The sequence below is a fragment of the Peromyscus californicus genome, unplaced genomic scaffold, assembly GCF_007827085.1.
Source record: "Peromyscus californicus insignis strain IS unplaced genomic scaffold, ASM782708v3 Scaffold_20__1_contigs__length_68692818, whole genome shotgun sequence".
NCBI classification, from domain to species: domain Eukaryota; kingdom Metazoa; phylum Chordata; class Mammalia; order Rodentia; family Cricetidae; genus Peromyscus; species Peromyscus californicus.
In genome coordinates, this window is record NW_026294503.1 from 49,444,534 (window position 1) to 49,466,547 (window position 22,014).

The 22,014-nt window shown below is 52.2% G+C and overlaps 1 protein-coding gene across 3 annotated transcripts in view; it reads left to right on the forward strand.

Moving 5' to 3' along the window:
- Positions 1-22,014, forward strand: part of Arhgap8 (Rho GTPase activating protein 8) — a 47,626-nt gene that overhangs the window by 13,489 nt on the left and 12,123 nt on the right. For 2 of the 3 annotated variants that reach the window (XM_052748522.1, XM_052748524.1), the window contains 6 exons: positions 2,018-2,164; positions 9,546-9,633; positions 11,160-11,291; positions 14,828-14,914; positions 19,805-19,903; positions 20,475-20,585. In XM_052748522.1, the coding sequence (XP_052604482.1) occupies positions 2,086-2,164; positions 9,546-9,633; positions 11,160-11,291; positions 14,828-14,914; positions 19,805-19,903; positions 20,475-20,585 (596 nt within the window). In that variant the 5' untranslated portion in view covers positions 2,018-2,085. The remainder of the gene's footprint in view (positions 1-2,017; positions 2,165-9,545; positions 9,634-11,159; positions 11,292-14,827; positions 14,915-19,804; positions 19,904-20,474; positions 20,586-22,014) is intronic. The other variant, XM_052748525.1, reaches the window with a different exon arrangement.

A 22,014-nucleotide genomic window follows, 5' to 3' on the forward strand; every position in this document is an offset into this window, starting at 1 on the left:
CTGGTGTCTGTATCCAGCCCTCACAGTGGCTAGTGTGACGGCTCTAAGGCCTGGTGTCTGTATCCAGCCCTCACAGTGGCCGGTGTGACAGCTTTCGGGCCTGGTGTCTGTATCCCAGCCCTCACAGTGGCGGGTGTGACGGCTCTCGGGCCTGGTGTCTGTATCCAGCCCTCACAGTGGCCGGTGTGACGGCTCTCGGGCCTGGTGTCTGTATCCAGCCCTCACAGTGGCTGGTGTGACGGCTCTCGGGCCTGGTGTCTGTATCCCAGCCCTCACAGTGGCGGGTGTGACGGCTCTCGGGCCTGGTGTCTGTATCCCTGGGCCTTTTGACAGCTCCTGGAACTCTCGTAGCAATTAGGGCCCTCAACTTCTTCAGACCTGCACAGCTCTTGTGTCTACCACATTTGTTCTTCTTTTGCTTCTGCCCTAGGCAGTCTCTGGAAAACTCCATCTGTATTCTTTGTTTTTGGGGGGTTTTGTTTTTGCTTTTGTTTTTTTTGTTTTGAGAAAGCATCTCACTGCATAGCCCTGGCCAGCCTGGACTTACTATGAGGATCAGGCTGGCCTTGGACTCACCGGTATCCATCTGTCTCAGCCTCCCGAGTACTGAGATTAAAGGCACGAGCCACCACACACAGACACACAGCTTCACATGCCCTTTATTGCTGCCCCCGTTGCTATGGTTGCTGTTGCCACCACCTTCCAGTCTTCCTGTTACCTGCTCAGCTCACTCTGCCTATAACTCAACCCAGACAAGACCCCAGCATGGAGAGGGGAGGTGGGCACAAAGCCCCACCCTAGCTAAGGAGCCGTTGGCAATTGGTAGTTGCAAGGGGAGGGAGAGTCAGAGTTTTTTTTTTGTTTTTGTTTTTAAGAGTACAGCCCCTGGGGCTGGAGAGATGGCTCAGTGGTTAAAAGCACTGGCTGCTCTCCTAGGGGTCCTGAGTTCAATTCCCAGCAACCACATGATGACTCACAACCATCTATAACGAGATCTGGCGCCCTCTTCTCCTGGGCAGGCGTACATGCTGGCAAAATATTGTATGCATAATAAATAAATAAATAAATAAATATTTTTAAAAAATGTAGCCCCTGGTAAGTGAACCGTGCTCCAGTGGAAGGCCACAAATCCAAGAATACATGGGCAGCATAAATTTGACTTTCATGAGTTTAGAGGAAGAAACAGAAGGCACAAAGTTGGGTGGGTAGGGAAGCAGGTAGATCGGGGGTAGTTGGGGGAAGGAATAAGATCAAAACACATTGTATAAAAGAACTAATAAAAATGAAGGGGAAAAAAATGTCAGAACTGAGCAAGAAATGGACACCAGGGAGAAGCCTTGAACGGGCCCAGGGGGCAACACGGGGAAACGGTCTCCCTCTGAGTCCCAAAGGGATTCATTCACATAGCCGCCTGGCCGGGGCATCTTTAACAACTGTGGCAGGCCTTCACTCCAGTGAGGGGCTCTGCCAATCACAGGCCTTCTGCTGGATTACCAGGGGAAGCACTCTCCCTCGGGTCTGGGTAGAAATGGCTGCAGGCTCATGCAGAGTTCACTGAGGCTGACGGCAGGGTGTTGAAGACGGTATGGCGAGACGGCTTCAGGAGACAGAACTGGCAAAAGTCCGGGGCTGGGTACTGAAGTGGGTGTGGCTAGACAGAGCTTTGGGAGACAGAGCCATGCTTCCACAGCAAGCAGCTGTAGATGCCGTGGGGCTTCCTCCAGGCCCTGCGTAGTGCTCAGAGCAGCCACGCGTGGCTGGCTACTTGGAGGATTATCATCCACTCAAAACAGCAAGACACCAGGGAAGGGTCTAAAAGCTGTTAACTAGGAAGTCAGCTTCCCTCCCTCTCAACATCGCAGCTTAAAACAAAAATCCACCTGGAAAAGGATGGTTTCAGTAAAGGCTAACTATTAATGGTGTACCAATAGTATTTAATAGTGACTTGTCAATGCTTGGCGATAGGTCCCCCTAACCTAGCTTGCTCCCTGACTCCCTTTAATTCCTGTGTCCCCAGCAGAGCTACAGAGAGACCAAGAAGCGACAGCCACACTGGGGGCCACAGGAGGGCCCTCAGTAGTGTCCATGGCTAGCCAGGACCCGACGCTGAGCACGAATCACCCATTCTATGACGTGGCCAGACACGGCATTCTGCAGGTGGCAGGTAGGTGAACCATCTGGCTGATCCCCAGACTGGGCAGTACAGTCTTTTAGGTCTTGCAGGATGGTGGGCTGTCACAGGCTCCCTCTGTCCCCCATGGCTGTTTCTCTGTTTCCGGTGAGCACTTAGTGTAGGACACATTTGGCAGTCTCCCACTGGGGTCATTCTTGTCACAAAGGAGGTCACCTCTTCCCCTCCCAGGGCTTCGTACAGCGTTCAACATTGACTCCTGTCTTTAACCCCGGTTCTTGCTCCTCAGTTTCCTGTGGGCTGAAGGGTAGTTCTGAGCCAGGGACCACCTTCCCTCCAGGACTCCTTCTTAGGAGTCAGTTATATCCTCCAGGTGTAACCAGACGTGGCCTCACCTAGGGGTAGTGCAGCCTTCCCAGGGTCCTACAGCCAAATCTGGAGACTTGCTAAAGGTAACTAAAGAATGGCATGCCACTTAAGTGCATGCTTTTGGTCAGCCAAGGCACCGTAGAAGCTGTGGGGACTTCAGTACATTAGTAAGTGGTCAAACGCAATGAATGTTGTTTGGGAATCTGAGGCTGCGGCCCACGGGGCTGGGCTTGGTAGAGATCACGTGGTGAGGACGAGAATGGGAAATGGAAGGTTCTGGACCTAAATACCAGAGAAAGGAGGCAGGAAGCAGGCTCTTGGAGCTGTGGAGGGGAACAAGAGGCCTGGAAGAGAAAGAGAAGGCTATGCCAAACCTGGTGTTTGGGACGACAGGTGTCATCCTTTCATCTAGATCATTCTACCCAGCATGTCACAGCCTTCCAAGATAGACTCTTCCAAGTTTTCTCATCTCCCGCCAATTTTGAGGGAACCCTTAGCAACGCTAAATAAAAAGCCCCAGATAGACCAACTCCCACATCCCTCCAATTAGACTGTGACCCACTCAGACCCTCTGCCTTGTTTTACTGGACAAGATGATGAACGTGTTGTGCCTGCCACGGGTGACAACTCTGAGAAGCCGTCCTTTGGGCACCTAATGGGGCTTCTCTGGTGTAGAGACAGGGGACAGCTAGTGATGCCGTGTTGTAGACAGGGGGAGAAGCGGGCGGTGGATTAATCTCAGGCCTGTGGAATTTGCGCTGAGGGTAGTGTTCATCTCCTTCTGTTATTATCATTTCGAAGCCTGTGTGATGTGCTCATCTGTGTTGTTGGAAGGAACGCTTCTCGTAGTGACTGATGGCATGAACGCAGACGCGACACTAACAACTTAATAAGGCGGTGTATGGCTTAAGAGTCAGAGGGAGGGCAGGGGAGGGAGAGGAGGAGAGAGAGTGTGTGTTCTGGGTGTTTTCCTGGCTTCTGGGGAGTGTGCAAAACTCTGTTTGGAGCAGCAGAGGACAGTCTTCTGTGGCTGCTGGGGCTGGGCAGAGACGCCCTATCCCCTGCCTGCAGGAGTGGCATCTCCTGGCTTCTCCTGCACTGAGATGCTGCAGCCCTCAGTGAGCATTGACTAACTGATCTTTGGATCAGGCAAATGGGGAAGGAGGAAGGGACCACCAACAAGGAGGGGGTGCTGAGGAGCCTGGACCTCACAGGGGATGGCATGGGAGCTGCAGGAGCGGGAATACAGAGACTTTCTGGTGCAAGGAAGCAGAGGTAGTGGGAGCCACAGACGGCTGCTGCTGTGTAGGACCCAGGCTTTGTGTGGAGAGCCCTGCAGATCTGGTGAGTCAGGTCTGACTCAGCCTTGGGGAATGTCACTCCCCCCTTCCCCCCAGATAGGGTTTCTCTGTGTAGCTTTGGTGCCTATCCTGGATCTCGCTCTGTAGACCAGGCTAGCCTCGAACTCACAGAGATCCGCCTGGCTCTGCCTCCCAAGTGCTGGGATCAAAGGCATGTGCCACCCACCTGGCAGATCACTGTCTTTTCAAGCAGCCATACTGTGACTCAGAACTTCCATCTGAGGGGTTGGTGGCCCTCAGACACAGGGCGCAGTTGCCTTTGGAACCCAGGCAAGAGAACCCAGTTTGGAAAACTCGCTGTTTTCTGGTGTTGTGCCCAGAGCCCCTGCTGGACAAGGGAGGGGATTGTGGGGTGGGTTAGAGCACAGAGCTCTAAACAAGCGGAGGCCTGGCCCAAGTTCTTAAGGACAGGGAGATGAATTGACGCTGTATTTGCAAGCAGATTGTTCTAGAATCTTAAACATCCCAGGCTCTGGAGCTTCCCAGAGGAAGGATGGTGTGGTGTTGTACATAACAAACAGCTTTCCAGCTGCAGAGGCGGGAATCGGGAGCCCACCCAGGCCCATGCAGTCAGCGCACGTAATCAGTTCATGCTGGTTTATTACCTTTCAGGGCATACATACTTCTGTCCATGCATCACATTTGGGGGAGTGAGGAGGGAACTCTGAGAATGGCTGGAAATACTTCTTTACAGCACAAGTGAGTTTAAGATGGGTCTCTTTCTAGAAGGGGAGCTTTGTTGTCTTCCGGGGCCTGTCCTTCAGGCAAGCAGTCAATGATGATTGGACCTGCAGAAAAGGAGATGAGCAGGAGCCCCCAAGGGTGCTGGAGGGGTCTCCTCAGACTTCTTAGGGATGAGTGAGGGCTGTGGACTTCCAGAGCCCTCCGAGGCCGCTGGGACAGGGTCAGGCCAAGGGAGGAGGAAGAAGAGGCCACAAACACAAGTAAAGGTGACACTGAGGAGCCTGGACATCATGGGTGGTGGCGTGGGGGATGCAAGGGAGGAGAAAGGGCAGAGGTTCTCCCCTACAAGGCAGGCAAAGGAGAATGGCAGGAGCCACGGACGGTGGCTGTTCTGTGGGACCCAGGCTTTGTGTGTGAGCCTTGCAGACCGACACTGAGCAGCAGGGAGCCTTTGTCCTGGTGCCCTGCTATAGATGAGAGAGGAAGTGGGACAGAAGAGACATTCTAAATTCTAAATAGAGACATCTGTGCCCCTCATTCTGAGACTGGACATGGAGGCAGCCTGAGGTGCGGTGGCCTCCCCCAGGAGAGGACAGGCTAAGTCATGCCCCAGCTCCGAGACATAGCTCTGGCCTCTTCCTATACACTGGAGGACGGCCACAGATACAATAAATTGTAGTACTTCTATCCAAGGTCTGTGCAAACTATAAATGAATCCATTTCCCTCCACCAAGTTCTGTTTCCTCAGGCTCTCTGGAGTACTAAGGTTATGGACCCAGGTGACAGATAATAGCTCTAGGGTTGCTGAAACAGAGGGTTCCAATCCAAGGAGCTTCAAAGAGCAGACATTCATTCTCATGGCTCTCGGGTTCAGAATCTAAGGTGTGGTTGGGCTGGTTACTCCCAGAGCCTCTGAGAAAATTCACCCCAATCTCCTCAGCATCTGGGGTTCCAGCATTCCTTTGACCTCTTGACCTTTGACTCTCACTGCTCTCCCCACCCCCCTTGACCCATGGCTTTGTACTCTCCTAGGTCAGGGTCTCCGGCCTCTTCGTTCTAAATCCAGGACAGCCCTGTCTTAAACCTTCACCTAATTAAATCTGTGACGACCCTGTTTGCAAACAAGGTCACATTTGGAGGCTCTAGGAAGTCATGAGTTGTTTTGAGGGCAAGGGGACAGTATTCAACCCAAAGCTGCCTCCACAGCTGTTTTCCCTGAAGTCTACCCCCTCAAGGTCCACTCAAGGGCAGCAGTTTCCAGTGCAGTGTGATGGAAATGCTGTGTCCACTCTATCCAAGATGGTGGCTCCTCGCCATGTATCACTACTGAGCTTGCAGTGTGTGTGGCCAATACCCAAGGGTACTAATACTAGATGCCCATGGCAGCCAGGAGCCCTTCACATGTCATGACTCCACAGCACATTGCCTGTCCTCTTTCTGTGTGCATGGGATGGTGTGTTCACAGATGTGGGGCACAATGTGAGGGCCAGGGGTGGGGGCCATCAGCTTGATTAGGAGGTCAGGGGAGTCAGGAGGGGTGACATTCGAGGCTGGGACAGGAGAATGCCTTCTATGAAGTGCAAGTCAGATGTGGTGGCACATGTCTGTAATTCTAGTGCTTGGAGACTCAGGCAGGAGTGTCATCGGTTCTGGCGAGAGGCAGCCCAGCGCTGCCAGTAGACATCTTCTCCTTGGAACCTCCACTATGGTAAAGCTGGGTCTTTCGTTTGTTTTGATTTGTTTTGTTTTGAGACAGAGACTCTCTATGTAGCTCTGGCTCTCCTGGAACTCACTCTGTAGACCAGGCTGGCCTCGAACTCAGAGATCTACTTGCCTCTGCCTTCTGAGTGCTGGGATTAATCGACGCACCACTATATTTGACTAAGTTGCATCCTTGACTGCATTGCAGAAAAGAATTTCAGGATGGAAATAAAAAAAGAATTTAAGAACAGTTTGGACTATGCTGTGGTGGCGCACACCCTTAATCCCAGCACTCAGAAGGCAGAAGCAGGTGGATCTCTGTGAGTTTGAGGCCAGCCTGGTCTACAGAAGGAGTTCCAGGACAGGCAGGTCTGTTGTTACACAGAGAAATCCTGTCTCAAAAACAAACAAACAAACAAAAAAAAAAACAATTCAGAATTAAGCAAGTTAGTTAGCAAGTTTTTGTTTGTTTTGTTTTATGTGTATGGGTGTTTTGTCTGCATGTATGTCTGTGAACCACATGCTTGCCTGGTGTCTGTGGAGGTCAGAAGAGGGTGTCAGATCCTCTGGAACTGGAGTTAGAGATGGTTGTGAGCCACCATTGGGTGCTGGGAATCGAGCCTGGGTCCCCTTGACAAGCTGCCAGTGAGTGCTCTTAACCGCTGAGCCATCTCTCCAGCCCTCAAGGTAGCAAGTTTTTTAATCATGTAGGGAAAGGCTCACAGGAAGTGGACAGCACACACTTGAGTGTGAGTACTGGTTTCCAGGGAGTCACACTGACTTGTCTTTACGAGTTGTTTATATGTGCACCACACGCATGCAGGTGCCCACGGAGGCCAGAGGGCATAGGATCCTGAAACTAGAAATACGGGCAGTTTTGAGCTACCTGATTTGTGTGCAGGGAAGCAAGCCAGGGCCCTCTGCAAGAGCAGTAAGTGCTCCTTCCCGCTGAGCCATCTCCCTGCTTCCACTGGTTGTGTTTATGATTCTGGGCCTTTGGGAGCTGCATTGTTCAAATAATATTGTGTACAACGAGGCTGAAAGATTAGGCAAAGTTGAAGGAGCTGGGGAGATGAGGGCTCAGTTGGGAAACTGCTTGTCACATGAGCTGGAACAGCCGAGTTCATTCCCCCAGAGTTCCTGTAAAAGGCTGGGTACTGGGGAGGGGCAGACAAGGATCCCCGGGGCTCCCTGACCAGCTACTCTTGTGGAATCCATGAGCTCCAGGGTTAGTGACAGACCCTGTCTCAAGAAATAAGTTGGAGAGAGACCGAGGAAGATGCCCGACACCAACCTTCAGCCTCTACCTGTGCACACAGGAATGTATACACACTCCACGACACACACACAGATAGGGGAAGTTTAAAAAAAATGATGTTTTAAGATTTCATTTAGGGCCTGGGAAGATGACTCGGTGGTTAAGAGCACTGTCCACTCCTGCAGAGGTCAAGAGTTTGATTCTCAGCGCACACACATGGCACCTCACAACCATTTGTAACTTCAGTTAGAGGGGATTGGATGTTCTCTTCTGGCCTCTGCAACACCACATGCATATGACATACAGACATATGTGCGGACAAACACCCACACATATAAAATAAACTAATCTAGTTTTTTTTTTAAAATAAGCTGGATGACTTATGTCTTTTTATTCCTTTTGTGAATGCCACTGTGAGGTGGATTTATGGATTGTGTGGCTTAAATTTAGGGATGAGCGGGGAGTGCTAACTCAGCTAAACTCAAGGCCACGGACATTTCTTTCCTAAGGAAGTACAGTTCACTGGTTGCCTTTGATGTCTGTGTTTAAGAAGTCCTTAGAATGCACATCTTTGCACAGTCAGCTCTTTTGGCTGTGTTGAGCCAAGAGTCAGCAAGGACAAACGGGATTCCAGGTTGAGGTCATCTGTCCCTTCCTCTGCCCCCTTTTTTCTTTTTATCCTGACTCAGGAGGCTCTCTCATTTCAGGCTAGCCTGGGTTACATATTCAGGCCTTGTTTCGAGGGGAGGGGTGGGGGACTGCTGAGATGGCTCAAAGTGTCAAGATGCCTATAGTCAAGTTTGATCCTGGGTCCCACATTAGTGGAAGGAAAGAACCATCTGTCACATGTTATCCTCTGATCTCTACACACGTGCTGTACTGCACACACACACACACACACACACACACACACACACACACACACACACACACAGAGTGTGAGACAGTGGTAAAGAAAGAAAGTTATGAAGGAAGGTCCCTGCATCCAGGTCTCCTTGCTTTTGAACCCTGGAGAGCTGGTCTCTTTCCGGTGCTCTGGTCCTCGGCACATGCCTCAGTTGCATTCACCTGTGCCCTGTGCTTACCTGTAATAAAGCGTGAAGGCCAGAGTTAGCACAGCCCATCATTTTCTTCCCATGTCTCTAAGGCAGAGCTGTGAAGTAAAGCCCCGAGGACCCAGTGGGCGGGAGCTGTGACTCCAGGCTGCTGCTCCTCAGTATAATGTGGGGCTGCTAGTCCCGATCCCGTCCTCCACTGTGAACCTGGGGTGCCATGTAGATTGAAGGAAGGTCCGACCATCGCATATGCAGCACCTGGGACCTCAGCAGCTACCTGTCCTCTGGAGAGAGGCTGTGTGATCTAGCTCACTTAGGGCCACCATATGCCTGGCCTGAGCCTAGGCTCGGGGGATGGCCTTCACTTGAGAGTCATCTGAGAAGGCTCCTGTCACCGAGGCTACCATGGCTGCCACCGGCACCATTTGTATGCTGGGACCAGCTTGCTTCTTCCCTAGCCAACTGAGTTATATGCACTATCTCTCTGAAGCTGAAGATCACCCCCTGCCCTGGGTACGAGGAGGCCAGAGCTCCAGACTCAGAGGCTATTGCCAGTTCTCAGAATGCATTTGTCCCCAAGGCCTCTTGTGTTCCAAGAGCTGGTCACAGCACAGGGTGACTTGGCTCCACAATGTAAGAAAGAGCAAGCATGGGGTTCCTTCCTGTACAGGTCCTTCCTGTCCAGGGGCAACTGGCCTCTGGCCCTTCTGGCCTTCTCCAAGACTCAGGGTCCTAGGACAGCACTGAGGGACACTTTGGTGAGAAGGAGGCAGCCGGATCCTGTACTTGAAGTCCAATGAAGTGAAAGTTAAGCTGGTGGGACCTGGTACTGGTGATGTAACTCGGCAGCCTCAGTGTCCCATCTGTTAAATGGCTGGCTGGAAGGTTTTCTCAGAAAATGTGCACATCACATACCTCCCTCAGATGTGACCTGGCTGAGCCCCAGCCCTGAGCATCCTAGCTCACACCTTTGTCTGTTCCTCCAGGGGATGACCGCCAGGGGAGACGCATCTTCACATTCAGCTGCTGCCGGCTGCCACCCTTGCACCAGCTCAACCACCAGCGTCTGCTGGAGTGAGTACTACCCTGTTCTCAGCCCCGGGCATCTGCCTCCCAGGGTGGCCATCTCCATCTCAATTCCCTGTGTGGATCTGGAGACGCACTAAGCTCAGGATCATCCTAACCCACTCCAGAGCCATCTGGGGAGGTTCTCATCACCAGGACTACCAAGGACTCACCAGCACCAGTAGAATGGTGGACATTGGCTTGATTCCTTCTTAGCCAGCTGAACTGTGGGCACTGACTGAGGACTGGGGACAGTCCCCTGTCCTGGGTGCCTGGAGTCTTGTCTTTCATTCCTGATGGATGCAGGCTGTCTAGAGAGCAGGAAGGTGTGTTCCTGGTAACAGCAGATCAGCAAGACATCTGTGGTAGATAGGACCATAGTGCTGGGGCAAGGGCAAGACTGGAAGCCACATGGCCTTGAGTTTGAATCTCAGCCCCTGCTGGAACAGTTTGCTGTGGCTATCATAACAAATGATCATGAATCTAGAGGCATAAAACAGTAGAACTACATTCTATGCAGGACCAGGGTGTGTGTGGCAGGCCTGATTCCTTAGTGCACCCTGCAAGGCAAAGCAGGCAATCCATCTCCTTTAAATCCCAATACCAGACAAACCCTTGCACCTCTTGGCAGGGCTGCATCACGTCCACTCTACCTCCATCCTCACACAGCTTTGTCTCTCTGAGGGTCTTTGCTATGGACCCATGAAGGGACCTGGGCCTGGGTTTGTATTTCTAAGAGTTCTTTCTTTTTTTTTTTGGTTTTTCGAGACAGGGTTTCTCTGTGTAGCTTTGCGCCTCTCCTGGAATTCACTCTGTAGTCCAGGCTGGCCTTGAACTCACAGAGATCCATCTGCCTCTGCCTCTGCCTCCCGAGTGCTGGGATTAAGCCCATCCAGCGGTTGGGCATTTAGCTCAGTGGTAGAGCATTTGCCTAGCAAGTGCAAGTCCCTAGGTTCGGTCCTCAGCTCCGGGGGAAAAAAAAAAAGAAAAGAGAAGAAAACATTGTCAAGGACTTACATTCACTTCTTGCCGGGCGGTGGTGGCGCATGCCTTTAATCCCAGCACTTGGGAGGCTGTGAGTTCGAGGCCAGCCTGGTCTACGAAGAGAGATCCAGGACAGGCACCAAAACAGCACAGAGAAACCCTGTCTTGAAAACAAACAAACAAACAAACAAACAAACAACAGCCCATCCAGCATCTACCTATCCATCTCTTAAGAGCCCAGATTCATCCATAAGTGCTTTTCTTCCAAATGTGGGGCAGTCACAGTTTCTGAGGCTTTCCTGTGGATTTCTTGGGGGCGATGTCACGTCTCCTTGCTGTATGACCTTGGGTCAGTGAGCTAACACCTCTGAACCTCAGGTGGTGCCTAAGGAACAAGGATGTAGAGTCTCCATGTGGTTCTGGAGATAACCTGAGCGTGGTCTGCTCCAGCACCTGCTGACTGACCATGGCTCCTGTTTCACAGACATCAGTAACTCACAGTGCAGAGCAAGTGGCTGTCCTGAAGAAACCCTGTGTCTTGTGCCCTTCAGGTATCTGAAGTACACGCTGGACCAGCATGTGGAGAATGACTATACCATCGTCTACTTTCACTACGGCCTCAGCAGCCAGAACAAACCGTCACTGGGCTGGCTCCAGAATGCCTACAAGGAGTTTGACCGGAAGTGTGTACAAAGCACCTTGGGAGACACAGGGGTGGGCTGTACACAGGGACTGAATGGCGGAGGGGTCGTGGGCTATATGCAGTGGGTAGAGACAGATGCAGGGGTCTCATTTTAGTGATGGAGAGAGTCCATCTGGGAGAAGGCTACAGCATCCCAACACTTCTGGCCTGTTGTAGGAGGCAAAAGTGTATAACACAGCTGGGGGGGGGGGGTGGGCATCTGGGTGAAAGGTGGTGATTTATGTTTGTTTTTTGTTTGAGACGGGATCTCACTGTATAGCCCTGCCTGGCCTGGAACTCTCTATGTAGACCAGGACTCTGTGTCCCAAGTGCTGGGATTAAAGGAATGTGCCATCATGCCTAGCAGGCCGGCCAGTGGTTTTGGCACGGTGATATATTCAGAGGTTGGAGGCCACCTGTGTCCAATGCGAACAGACATTCGCACTCACGCTGAAGGGCGAGAGAGATCACAACTGTCCATGAGCAGGGACAAAGTCCTTGCCGGCTGCCTGTTTCCGGCTCTTCTAACCTGGGTCAGCGGGCACTAGATAGAGGTGGAAGGAAGATATGGCCGTGGTCTCCGGACTGGGGGAGCTGAGCTCTAGTGTCTAATTTCCCCACTCTCAGCCAGATGTGGTGGGGCGTGCTTGTAATCCCAGCACTCTGGAGGTGGAGGCAGGAGGACCAGAGTTCAAGGTCGCTCTGGGCGGTGTGAGTTTGAGGCCAGTCTGGCCTGGGCTGCATTTGACCGTGTTTCAAGAATAAGACCCAAACAAAACAAATCAATAAAGATTTCCCTACTCTCTAGGAAAGGGAGGTGGGGCAGGGATAGGATTGTCTATGTTGGCTCCATAGAGACAAACAAGTGGGTGCTTTAAACCCTCCAACACTGTGATGTGTGGAGGGTAATGAGCCCTCTGTCCCCAGGCGCCTGCAACTGGGACCCCAGCTCCTCTTTGTGCTGGGAGAGCCATCATGCTGCCTCTGCTCTGCCCCGGAGGAGTCCTACCCGCTTCCCTCTTGGGCATCACCCTCAAGCCAGGCCACACCTGCTATGTGTCCACTCCTTACACAACCTGATTCCAGGAGCGTTTGTCCTGTTCAAGGCTTCTAGTGAGAGCAGCCGCCTCTTCAGTGGGTGTGGGGTAGCTCCAGGCTCCCCTACCTTGTGGCCAGAGATTGTTCAGATGTGATTCGTCAGAAGCTCTTTGGCTGATCCACTGAGGCCACGTGGTTGTAGCATCAAGTTTCCAGATGCCACTGATGGCCTTTGTGCCTGGCCTCGCTCACGGTCGGTGCGGAGGGGTGGGTGGTGATGGAGCACTGGCCTGCGTTGACCTGCAGGATATGCCCTCTCCTCTCGCTCACGTCAACAGGGACATGCGACTTGCTGTGTCATTCAGTGGGGTACGTTGTAAGAAATGAGTCATTGGGAGGAAGATGACCTCGAAACGGCAAGAGCAGACTTTGCTGGTCTGAGGTTGGCGTCCTCACGCCTGTGGCTTAGTCTGCAAGGGTACAGGAGAATCACTGTACAGGCTCTGAGAATCAGTTTTTGTAGAGAGTAGGAGAGAGGAAGGCCTGGCTTTTCCAGTCCCAGAAACTGGGGAGTTTTTGTTTTTTGTTTTTTTCTGAGAAACTGTTTTTCGAAACTGTGAGGTAGAAGATCAGATGGAATGCCTGATTTTTCGACCTTCTGACCTTCCCAGCCGCAGGGTGAAAGAAAAGTCGCCTGTTTCTGTGACCTCTGAGCTCCAGGGTGCATAGTGGGGGTTAACTGCATTCTGGAATTCCACAGCAGCAGATTCCTTGAAGCCTGTCGTATGGCCTCGATTTTGGAGGGGTGACTTCCTTTAGTGTGGCCTTTATCATATCATTTATTGCTCACGGGACATAAATTTATCTTCGCCCACCGTTGCCCCGCAGCCTGGCTCAGGGTCCTGTCTCACCCCTTCTCTCTCTCTCCAGGCTTCCTTCCCTCTTGCATCCCAACCCTGTCACTTCTCCCAGGATCCTGCCTCCTTCCTGAGGACTGTGTACTTAAAGGTCCTATCGCCTTTCTGGCCTGGGGCCGTCACGTTACTGGTCAGCCTCATGAGTTGACAGTGTGAGCTCATGGGAGCCCAGCACCCGCTCCTCTGCACACTCACTCCAGCTCCCCGATCTGGCTTCTCCCTGACACAGCCCCTCCTCTTCCAGCCTGGCTCCCTTACCTCCAGATGCCCCTACCCACTCTGTTCTGGTGTCCCATGCCAGGCCACCTCAGCCCTCTGCTTAGATGCTTTCTTTGTCTGAGCTTTGATTCCTGTCCTGAAAGACAGAAGTCACACTCGCTCCCAGCCCCTAACCCGGCCTCCTGGTGTATTGTTGCAGTTTAACAACAAGTTTAGGGCTGTGCTCCATGCCTCCCACCCAGCATCTGTATCTGCAAAAGTAGCCACAGCCGCAGGCTCCACTTCCCACACATCGCGTCACACACATGCAGTGTAAAGTATGCAGTGGGTGGGCTTTGAGCAGAGGGATCAGAGTTTCTGAGTTTAAATGCCTTCTACAGCTTCTACAGTGTGTGTGTGTGTGTGTGTGTGTGTGTGTGTGTGTACGCACATGTGTGCATGTGTGTAGGCCAGAGGCTAACCTCAGCTGTCATTCTTAGGCACCATCCACCCTGTTTGTTGAGATGAGGTCTCTCATTTGCTTTGCGCAGTAGGGCTAGACTGGCTGGCCAGGGATCTTCCTGCCTCGGCCTCCCTAGTACTGTGCTGTGGGATGTTCTGTATGGCAAATGTGTTGCTGATTAGTCAATAAATAAAACACTGATTGGCCATTGGCTAGGCAGGAAGTGTAGGCGGGAAAAGGAGGAGAATAAAGCTGGGAAGTGGAAGGCTGAGTCAGAGAGACACTGCCAGCCGCCATGATGACAAACAGCATGTGAAGATGCCGGTAAGCCACGAGCCATGTGGCAAGGTATAGATTAATGGAAATGGATTAATTTAAGCTGTAAGAACAGTTAGAAGAAGCCTGCCAGGGCCATACAGTTTGTAACCAATATAAGTTTCTGTGTTTACTTGGTCGGGTCTGAGCGGCTGTGGGACTGGCAGGTGAGAGAGATTTGCCCTGACTGTGGGCCAGGCAGGAAAACTCAAGCTACAGTACTGAGATTATAAGCACCTGCCACCACACCCAGTTTTTCTTACATGGATTCCAACTAAGCCATCTTCCCAGTCCCTTCCTCTTCTGGTCTCTGATTTTGTTTTGTTTTGTTTTTGAGACAGAGTCTTACTGTGTAGCCCTGGCTGGCCTGGAACTCTCTACATAGACCAAGCTGGCCTCGAACTCACAGGGCTCCACCTGCCTCTGTCTCCCAAGTGCTGGGATTAAAGGCATGCATCCCCAGTTCTTTCTGGGTTTTAACCTACATCCTTTAGTTGGGCCTGTTGAGAAATGGATTTTCTGCGTCTCAGGCCTGCTGTGCAGGCACTCAGTGTGGAGTGTGCTGGAGTTAGGGGACCTACAGTCACCTCACCTTTCCCTCCTCAGGTATAAGAAGAACCTGAAGGCGCTCTATGTTGTCCACCCCACCAGCTTCATCAAAGCACTGTGGAGCATCTTCAAGCCCATCATCAGGTGAGCATGCGCCTGGTAGACCCTCACACCACCATCTCTGAGGCACACCCCTACAGGATGATGGCTCTGTGCAGGTCTGTCTCTGAGGCATACTTGGGTTTTTTGTGGAGTCACGTGACCACCCAGACTATGCACTGTGACTCTCTGAGGTTGTGGACAGGACTTCTAGCCCATGACGTTGATGTGGAAGCTGCTATTTTAAATACTCTATAACCTGAATGCCCACGTTTTGCATTTGTATCTTGGTCCCCAAAGTCACTGTCCAGTTCACAAAGCCCACCAAGGGGACTCCAGTGTACCCAGCAAGGTAAATGCAGAGGCTGGGATACAGGTGCACGGGATCCCATCTTTTGTCTTCCGGAAATGATCTGGGACAGCCTGTCCCCTGCAGCTGAGTGTGACATGGTGAGGAAGCTCAGCCGTGCTCTGTGCCCAGATGTTTTCTTAGGGTTGATCCTGTAGGTGTGGACACCCCACAACCCGCTTCAGTGACTCAGTTTCCACTCCATCTGAGTGCAGACAGGCTACCCTGTGAGGCCCTGCCTCAATCATCTGCTGGTATATATCATGTGATTTGGCCCGTGGCCATGTTCCAGGTTTCCTCTCTGGAGCAGGTGAAGGCACAGACATTCCTGGAAGCTCAGGAAGAGTGCCCCACGCCCATGGGCTAGCCTTATACTGCCTGTACCTGGGCCAACAGCCCGGAAATTTGGGAACTTCGGTTAGCTCTTTCCAGGACGTCTGGACTCTTTCTCACTGGACAATGATGTCTCTGGGCAGTATTGGGAAGAGCTTCAGGGGATCATAAGGCTTGGCTCTGCCAGGGCCCCATGGGCATCGTTACTTCCTCTTTGTTTAGCCGCAAGCATCAGGCACAAACGGCACCCAGCCACACTGTGGGTGTGTGGGTGGAGGGGGGTGAGTTTCATTCAGGAGGGCTCAGTATTTGCATGGGGCAGGTTGGGACACTCAGGTGATGTAGCATGTCCAGAGAGGGGGTGGCAGTGTCCTTCCTGGTCAGCCAGGAGGATTTAGGAGGGTTTTCAGAAGGAGTATTTTAGCACAGGGAGGGCACACACAGAAGGGGTGGTCACCCTTTGCTGGACATGGCCCTCAAAATCCTTTGCTGCCTCCTCCTCCAACATGTTCCCCTCACCTCCTACTTCCTACAGTGGCTCGGAGGCCTGGTACTAATAATGCGCTTCACGCTCTTAAGCCCATGGCCACACAGGAGGTTCATGTTGTGCCTGGGGTATAGGCGAGAAAACAGGACAGAGACAGGCTCAGCCATTGCATCCATTCTCTATGTTCCTGTTTCCCCTCTGACTTCAGGAAGGCAGCCCAGCCTTCCTACCTGCCTCCTTGAGGGCTAAGCTGTGTCTCTCACCTTGCTGTGGTCTCGAGTCTCTGTCACCACACGCAGCCTTCAGGACACGGTTGGCATCAGTCCTTGGGGCCTGCAGACCCCTTTTTCACTGGACCGTGAATGGCCCCAGAGGTTTCTGCACTTGGGTCCCAGTCTGTCAAGTCAGTCACATTCCACAGCACAGGGGCTATGCCGATGAGATTAAGGCACGGAGTTACAAACAGAAGACAACTCGGGATGTTCTACTGGGCTCCAGGCGGTCTCTGGGGTCCTTAGTGGACACCCTTTCCCAGCAATGTCAGGAAAGAAGCGCAAAGATGCTGCACTGTTGGCTTGGAAGATGGAGGCAGGAGTCCCACATCAAGGGAAAACAGGCACCTTTAGGAGCTGGAAGAATCGAGGGGCTGCCGCCTTGCCCACTCCTGGACTTCCGCACTGACCTGGCCCTGTGGAGGGTACGCTGGTGACATTTTAAGCTGTTTCATTTGTCCTGGGTTCCTGACAGCAGCCTGTGGACCACCCATCTATATCCAAGGGCCCCAGAACCCCACTACTGGATGTTCTTGAATGGCTGCCTGCACCGATGTGTGCACACACAAGCTTACTCCACACATTCTCACTCCCATGTGCATGTGCGCGTGTGCGCGCGTGCGCGCGCGCACACACACACACACACACACACACATTTATTACCGTCATCATCATCGTCATCAACGGGTCCTGGGTAGTGCTGCAGCGCTTCCCCACCTCGGGCTTCATCCCTCAGCTGTCCTGCATCTCAGTCTGCCTTCCCCACAGCTCTCATGTTCTATGGAATGTGGCATGCACCATCCTGCCTGATTTATTCTAGAATGGTTTAAATTGTCCTTTTAGGATTGAATTATCTATCCACCTTATGTAATACACACCAAAACCATCTTATGTACTTCCAAACAGGGGAGGTTGGTGCTTAGAGAGGTTATACAGTTTCCCCAGGCCACACAGTCAGTAAAGGACTCGGGAATGGGACCCAACAGGCTTGAGCTGGATCCTGAGCATCATCTTGCCTCAGTCTTTCCTGGAAGCTGGGGCTGTGACAGAAACCCTGCCCCATGCATGCCCCAGGACATGCCTATGCTGCCCAAGGCCCTTCCACTGGTGTAAAAGGCCAGATGGGTCATGTCTATTTGCCCAGCGGGTGACTCCCTTGCAGGAGACATCAGGCAGCTACAGAGAGAAAGGTGGTCTGTGACTCCCGAGTGGGCAGGAGTGGCATGGGAGGACCCCACAGTGCTGAAGCAGACGTCACTGTCCGGACAGTTCCACAAGACAGTTAGGCCCCTAGTAGGCTCTGTGGGCTCCTCTTGTCCACACACAAAGCATTCACAGCATTTCATACCCCAGAGGGACCTTTAATGTCCTCAGAGCAAAGGCTAGACTGTCCCTGAGCTGTCTGTTACCTGAATGCACAGGTGATGAGGACATCCCACAAGACCGGCCCCAATCCCTTCCTCGGGGCCCAGGGCCTGCGCTCTTCCATAGTCGGGGCTTCCTCATAGCCCCCTTGTAGTCCGTGAAACTACCTTGCTTGTGCCTGAAATCTGACTTCCAGGTCCAATTCACTCGTGTCCACTAGAGGGAGCCAGTGCACAGGCCTTGGCCCCCCTTGGGGTGTGGGAACTGGTTTAGGCTGGAGTTGGCACAGGACCCAGAATTCTACTCTGCTCACATGGGTGTACCATCTATCATGATCCCTGTGGTCTTGTTTTGTTTGGGCAGTCATAAGTTGCATAATCTTAATTCCACGTTATCTCCAATGTGAAGAAGACAGATTGTTCGAACCACAGCAGAGCTGGCCTTGCTGAGCATGTAACTTGCCTTTTTTTTTTTTTTTAATTCATGAAGAAATTTATTTTACAACAGTTCTTTGTACACACACACACACACACACACACACACACACACACACACACACACACACACGAACTGCATATATACGAATTTATTAAAGACAAAAGCAAATTCGCACACTAGTCAGATGAATGTCCTTGTTTTTACATGAAGAACTGAGTCTTAGTTGAATATCTGATAAGGCAGCATGTATAGCATCTTTAGTATTTTCTCAGAGCTGGTCAGTTTGATTTTATAGTCATCAAGGCTGAGAGTGCTGCTTTACATAAATGTACAGTAAAAGTGGCATATACATGCTTACATATATTTCAGAAATTGTTGGAAATCCTGTCCTACTCGCAAGCAAAATTCATCTAATGATTTAAAAAACGAAACTCAATTCAACAACTTAAACAGCAGTTCTTAAAATCAAGCATCCTAAACATAATAATATCCGGAGACGCACTACATGGACAATGACACTTGGAAGTATACGTTGCTCCCGTGTAGAGACGTCCAGGGCTGACCACTTGGGCTTGAACAAACGATGCCAGAGCTCCTCCATGGGAAGAATGATTCCCCCCATCTCAGCAGTCATTTACCCCCTCTGGCTCTTCATCCCATCAGCATGTCAGCCAGTGTTGCCACTGCGCCCAGCTAGAAAGCCTGTGGACCACAGCACAGATCAGGCTGCCGAGACAGCCCCAACGGTACAGTAGTAGCGCTCTTATGTAACGTGCCTTTTTTGGTCACTGCCATTCTGCAAACTGGCTCAAGTTCAGAGTCTGTATCACTGAGACCCAGGCCTTGGCAGGTCAAGGGGCTTGTCCTGAATTCCTGGGAGAGGATAGAATTGATGGCAGAGGTTGTCTCTCCATGGCCTCCTGGACACTCCTGGGGAGTCTCCCAAAGTCCCTGCCCTGTCCCTGGGAGGGGAGGGGGCAGAGGGCAAGGGGAAGAAGGTGCAACACACAGCCACCATTCACCTGGGACCATGGTGTCTCCAGGCAGACAAGCTCAGTCCACTGGTCCTCTGAGCCCCAAACACAGTTATGGTCATCATTAAGGTCAACATACATAAGGCAGGATGTAGACTCACATGGAGAAGGGCCTCTGGGCATGCCTGTGAGGGATTATCTTATTAAATGAGGTGGGAAGCCCTGCACCCCATGGGTGGGACCATTCCCTGGGCAGGGGATCCTGGGTTGTATAAAGAGAGAGGGGGGACTGGGCAGTAGCATGCATGCATGCATGCATTCTCTTCTGGCCCAGACATAACTTGAGCAGCTGCCTCGAGCTCCTGCTGCGTGGACGCCACTGCCATGATGGACTGGACCTTGAACTCTGAGCTAACATGAACCTTCCCTTCGGTTGCTTTTGTCTGAGTATTTTATCACAGCGACAGGAAAAAGACACTAAGACAGGTACTCCACTCCACACAGAGAGGGGCTCTCATGCTGGCTGCTCTGTGTAAAGTCACAGTCAGTTCAAACTGAAGACCCCTGATTATTTTATACAGGTGAGCCTCCAGTGCCCAGCCCATTCCGGGTCTCAGTCCATGCCCTGTCTTATGTGCGGCACCTCAACTCCCTCAGGCCCACTATTTTATTCAGCCTTCACCTCATTGTTTTATTCTCTTGTTTTCCCTTCCTTAGTCACAAGTTTGGGAAAAAAGTCACCTACTGCAGCAGCCTGCATGAGCTCCGGGAACACCTCCAGTGCGACCAGCTGCTCATCCCCCCAGAAGTAGTACGGTGAGTGCCCACCGTCCCCAGAGCCGTGCCTAATATCCACTGACATGCGCAGGAGAACAAGCCACGAGGGCTGCATGCGGGTGGGAGGCTCCTCTTCCCACGGCCGGTGCAAAACTGATTAAAAACACATCGAGGCACAGGTTTGCCGTTCTGCTTCTGAGCCGGATATGAAAGGGGTTCCCTGGTGTGCAGATGAGCCGTGTGTGGAATGAAATGATCCAGGAGTGGCAGGCGCAGGGGCTCTGGAAGACAGCTAGTGGAGTTTCATTCAGTTCCTGCTGAATGTCTCACTGAGCGTCTGTGGCAAGCCAGAGCACAGGGTCTCAACTGTAGAACAGCCCTGGCTTCAGGCCTGGGCCAGGCATGCCAGCTCCAGTGGCTACTCTGAGCCCCTCGCTCCCGAGAGTGCAGCACCCTGCCCAGGATGTCTGAAATTTAGACAGAAGGCATAGGATATGTGCGTTTCCCATTAATGTCCATAGAAGCCTGGTCCTCATATAGCACTTGGAGATGGTTTCCATGGCCAAAAGGCTGTCCCCCGTGAGGTGACACTCTCCTGTTGTGTCTGCAGGTATGACGAGAAGCTGCAAAACCTTCACAAGGGCCAGCTGCCCCCTCCCACCAAGACTCCGCCACCTCGACCACCTCTGCCCACCCAGCAGTTTGGCGTCAGCCTGCAATAGTAAGTGATGGAGGGTGGAGGCTGGTCTGCTACCTTGAGCACTGGGACCCCTCTGTGTCCTGGGACTGCAGTGGCCAAGCTTAACTCTACAGGAGGCATAGTGTCAAGTCCCCACTGAGGCTGAGTGCCCACAGCTGCGTGTGTGTGTGTGTGTGTGTGTGTGTGTGTGTGTGTGTGTGTGTGTGTAGGCAGGAGACAAGAGCTTTCTGGTCACCTTTCAATTCTGGCTCCCTGCCCTTCAGGCCTCTGGCTAGGACCTCTCCTCTCACCTTCCAAGTGAGATGTGCTCATGAGACTTTGACCTTCAGTGGATCTGCCATCTCCCCCTACCTGTTTACCAAGCCAACTTCATTCCCACTCATCTGGGGCCTCTCCTCCAGAAGCCTTCCCTGGTGCCCAATCACACAGGCATCCCCAGCCCAGCCCTAATCCAGGTTCCTACATGCCTCACCCTCTGGGTTGTGAGTTTGTCCCTCTTTGGGTCTCCTGTCCTGGTAAGAGACCTGGCCAATGAAAATCCAAGGTAATTTTTAAAAGATCTACTTATTTATTTATTTATCTATTTATTTATTTATTTTACATTGAGGTTTGCTTGCATGTGTGTCTATAGACAGTTGTGGACTGCCATGCGGGTGCTGGGAATTGAACCCAGGTCCCTTGGAAGAGCAGCCAGTGCTCTTAACCACTGAGCCGTCTCTCCAGCCCCCCAAGGCAATGTGTTTTCCTAGAGCAGCTGAAACAGTCAGATCACCCACAGTGAGCACAGGAAGAGCCGGGCCTGCTGTGCGGCAGGTACCCGAGACCTGTTGTGGGTCCCACTTGAGTCGATCGCTTGGTATTAGAAACGCTCATGAGCTTACGTTCTTCACTTAAAACCGGCCGTCTCTAAGGTCCATGTGGACTTGGGAAGAGTTGAAGGGACGTCTGGTGGGGTTCAGGCTTGTCCTTGTCCTCCCTGAATCACCGGGGCAGGGTTCCTCATGTCCTCGTATATGTCCTCTGGGATAAGACCCATCCGCAAGCTCTCATGGCCTGTGACGCAGAGGGCATGTGTGGAAGGCAAAGCATGCCCAGTGCCCGTCACATCCTAACCCCCAGAACTGTGGCTTCACCTGCCTTCTGAGAAGGACTTTGCGGAGGTGAATAGAGACTTGAGATGGGGACTGGCTGGGCCACCTTGGCGAGCCGAGGGCAGCCCGCAGGGTTCTACAAGGAAGAGGCTGTGAAGCTGGAAAAGCGAAGGGTATGTCCCTGGAGCCTGCAGGTACCAGCCCCACACCTGTTCTAGCCTTGAACCGTAAAGCAGTTCAGAATGTTGTGTCAAGTTAATTAGTCATCACAGCCACCGGGAAGCAACGGGAAGTGGTGGGAGGCTGTCACGTGGTTCTGTCCCTGTCAGCAAGGAAGGCGTGACAAAGCAGTGTTGCCT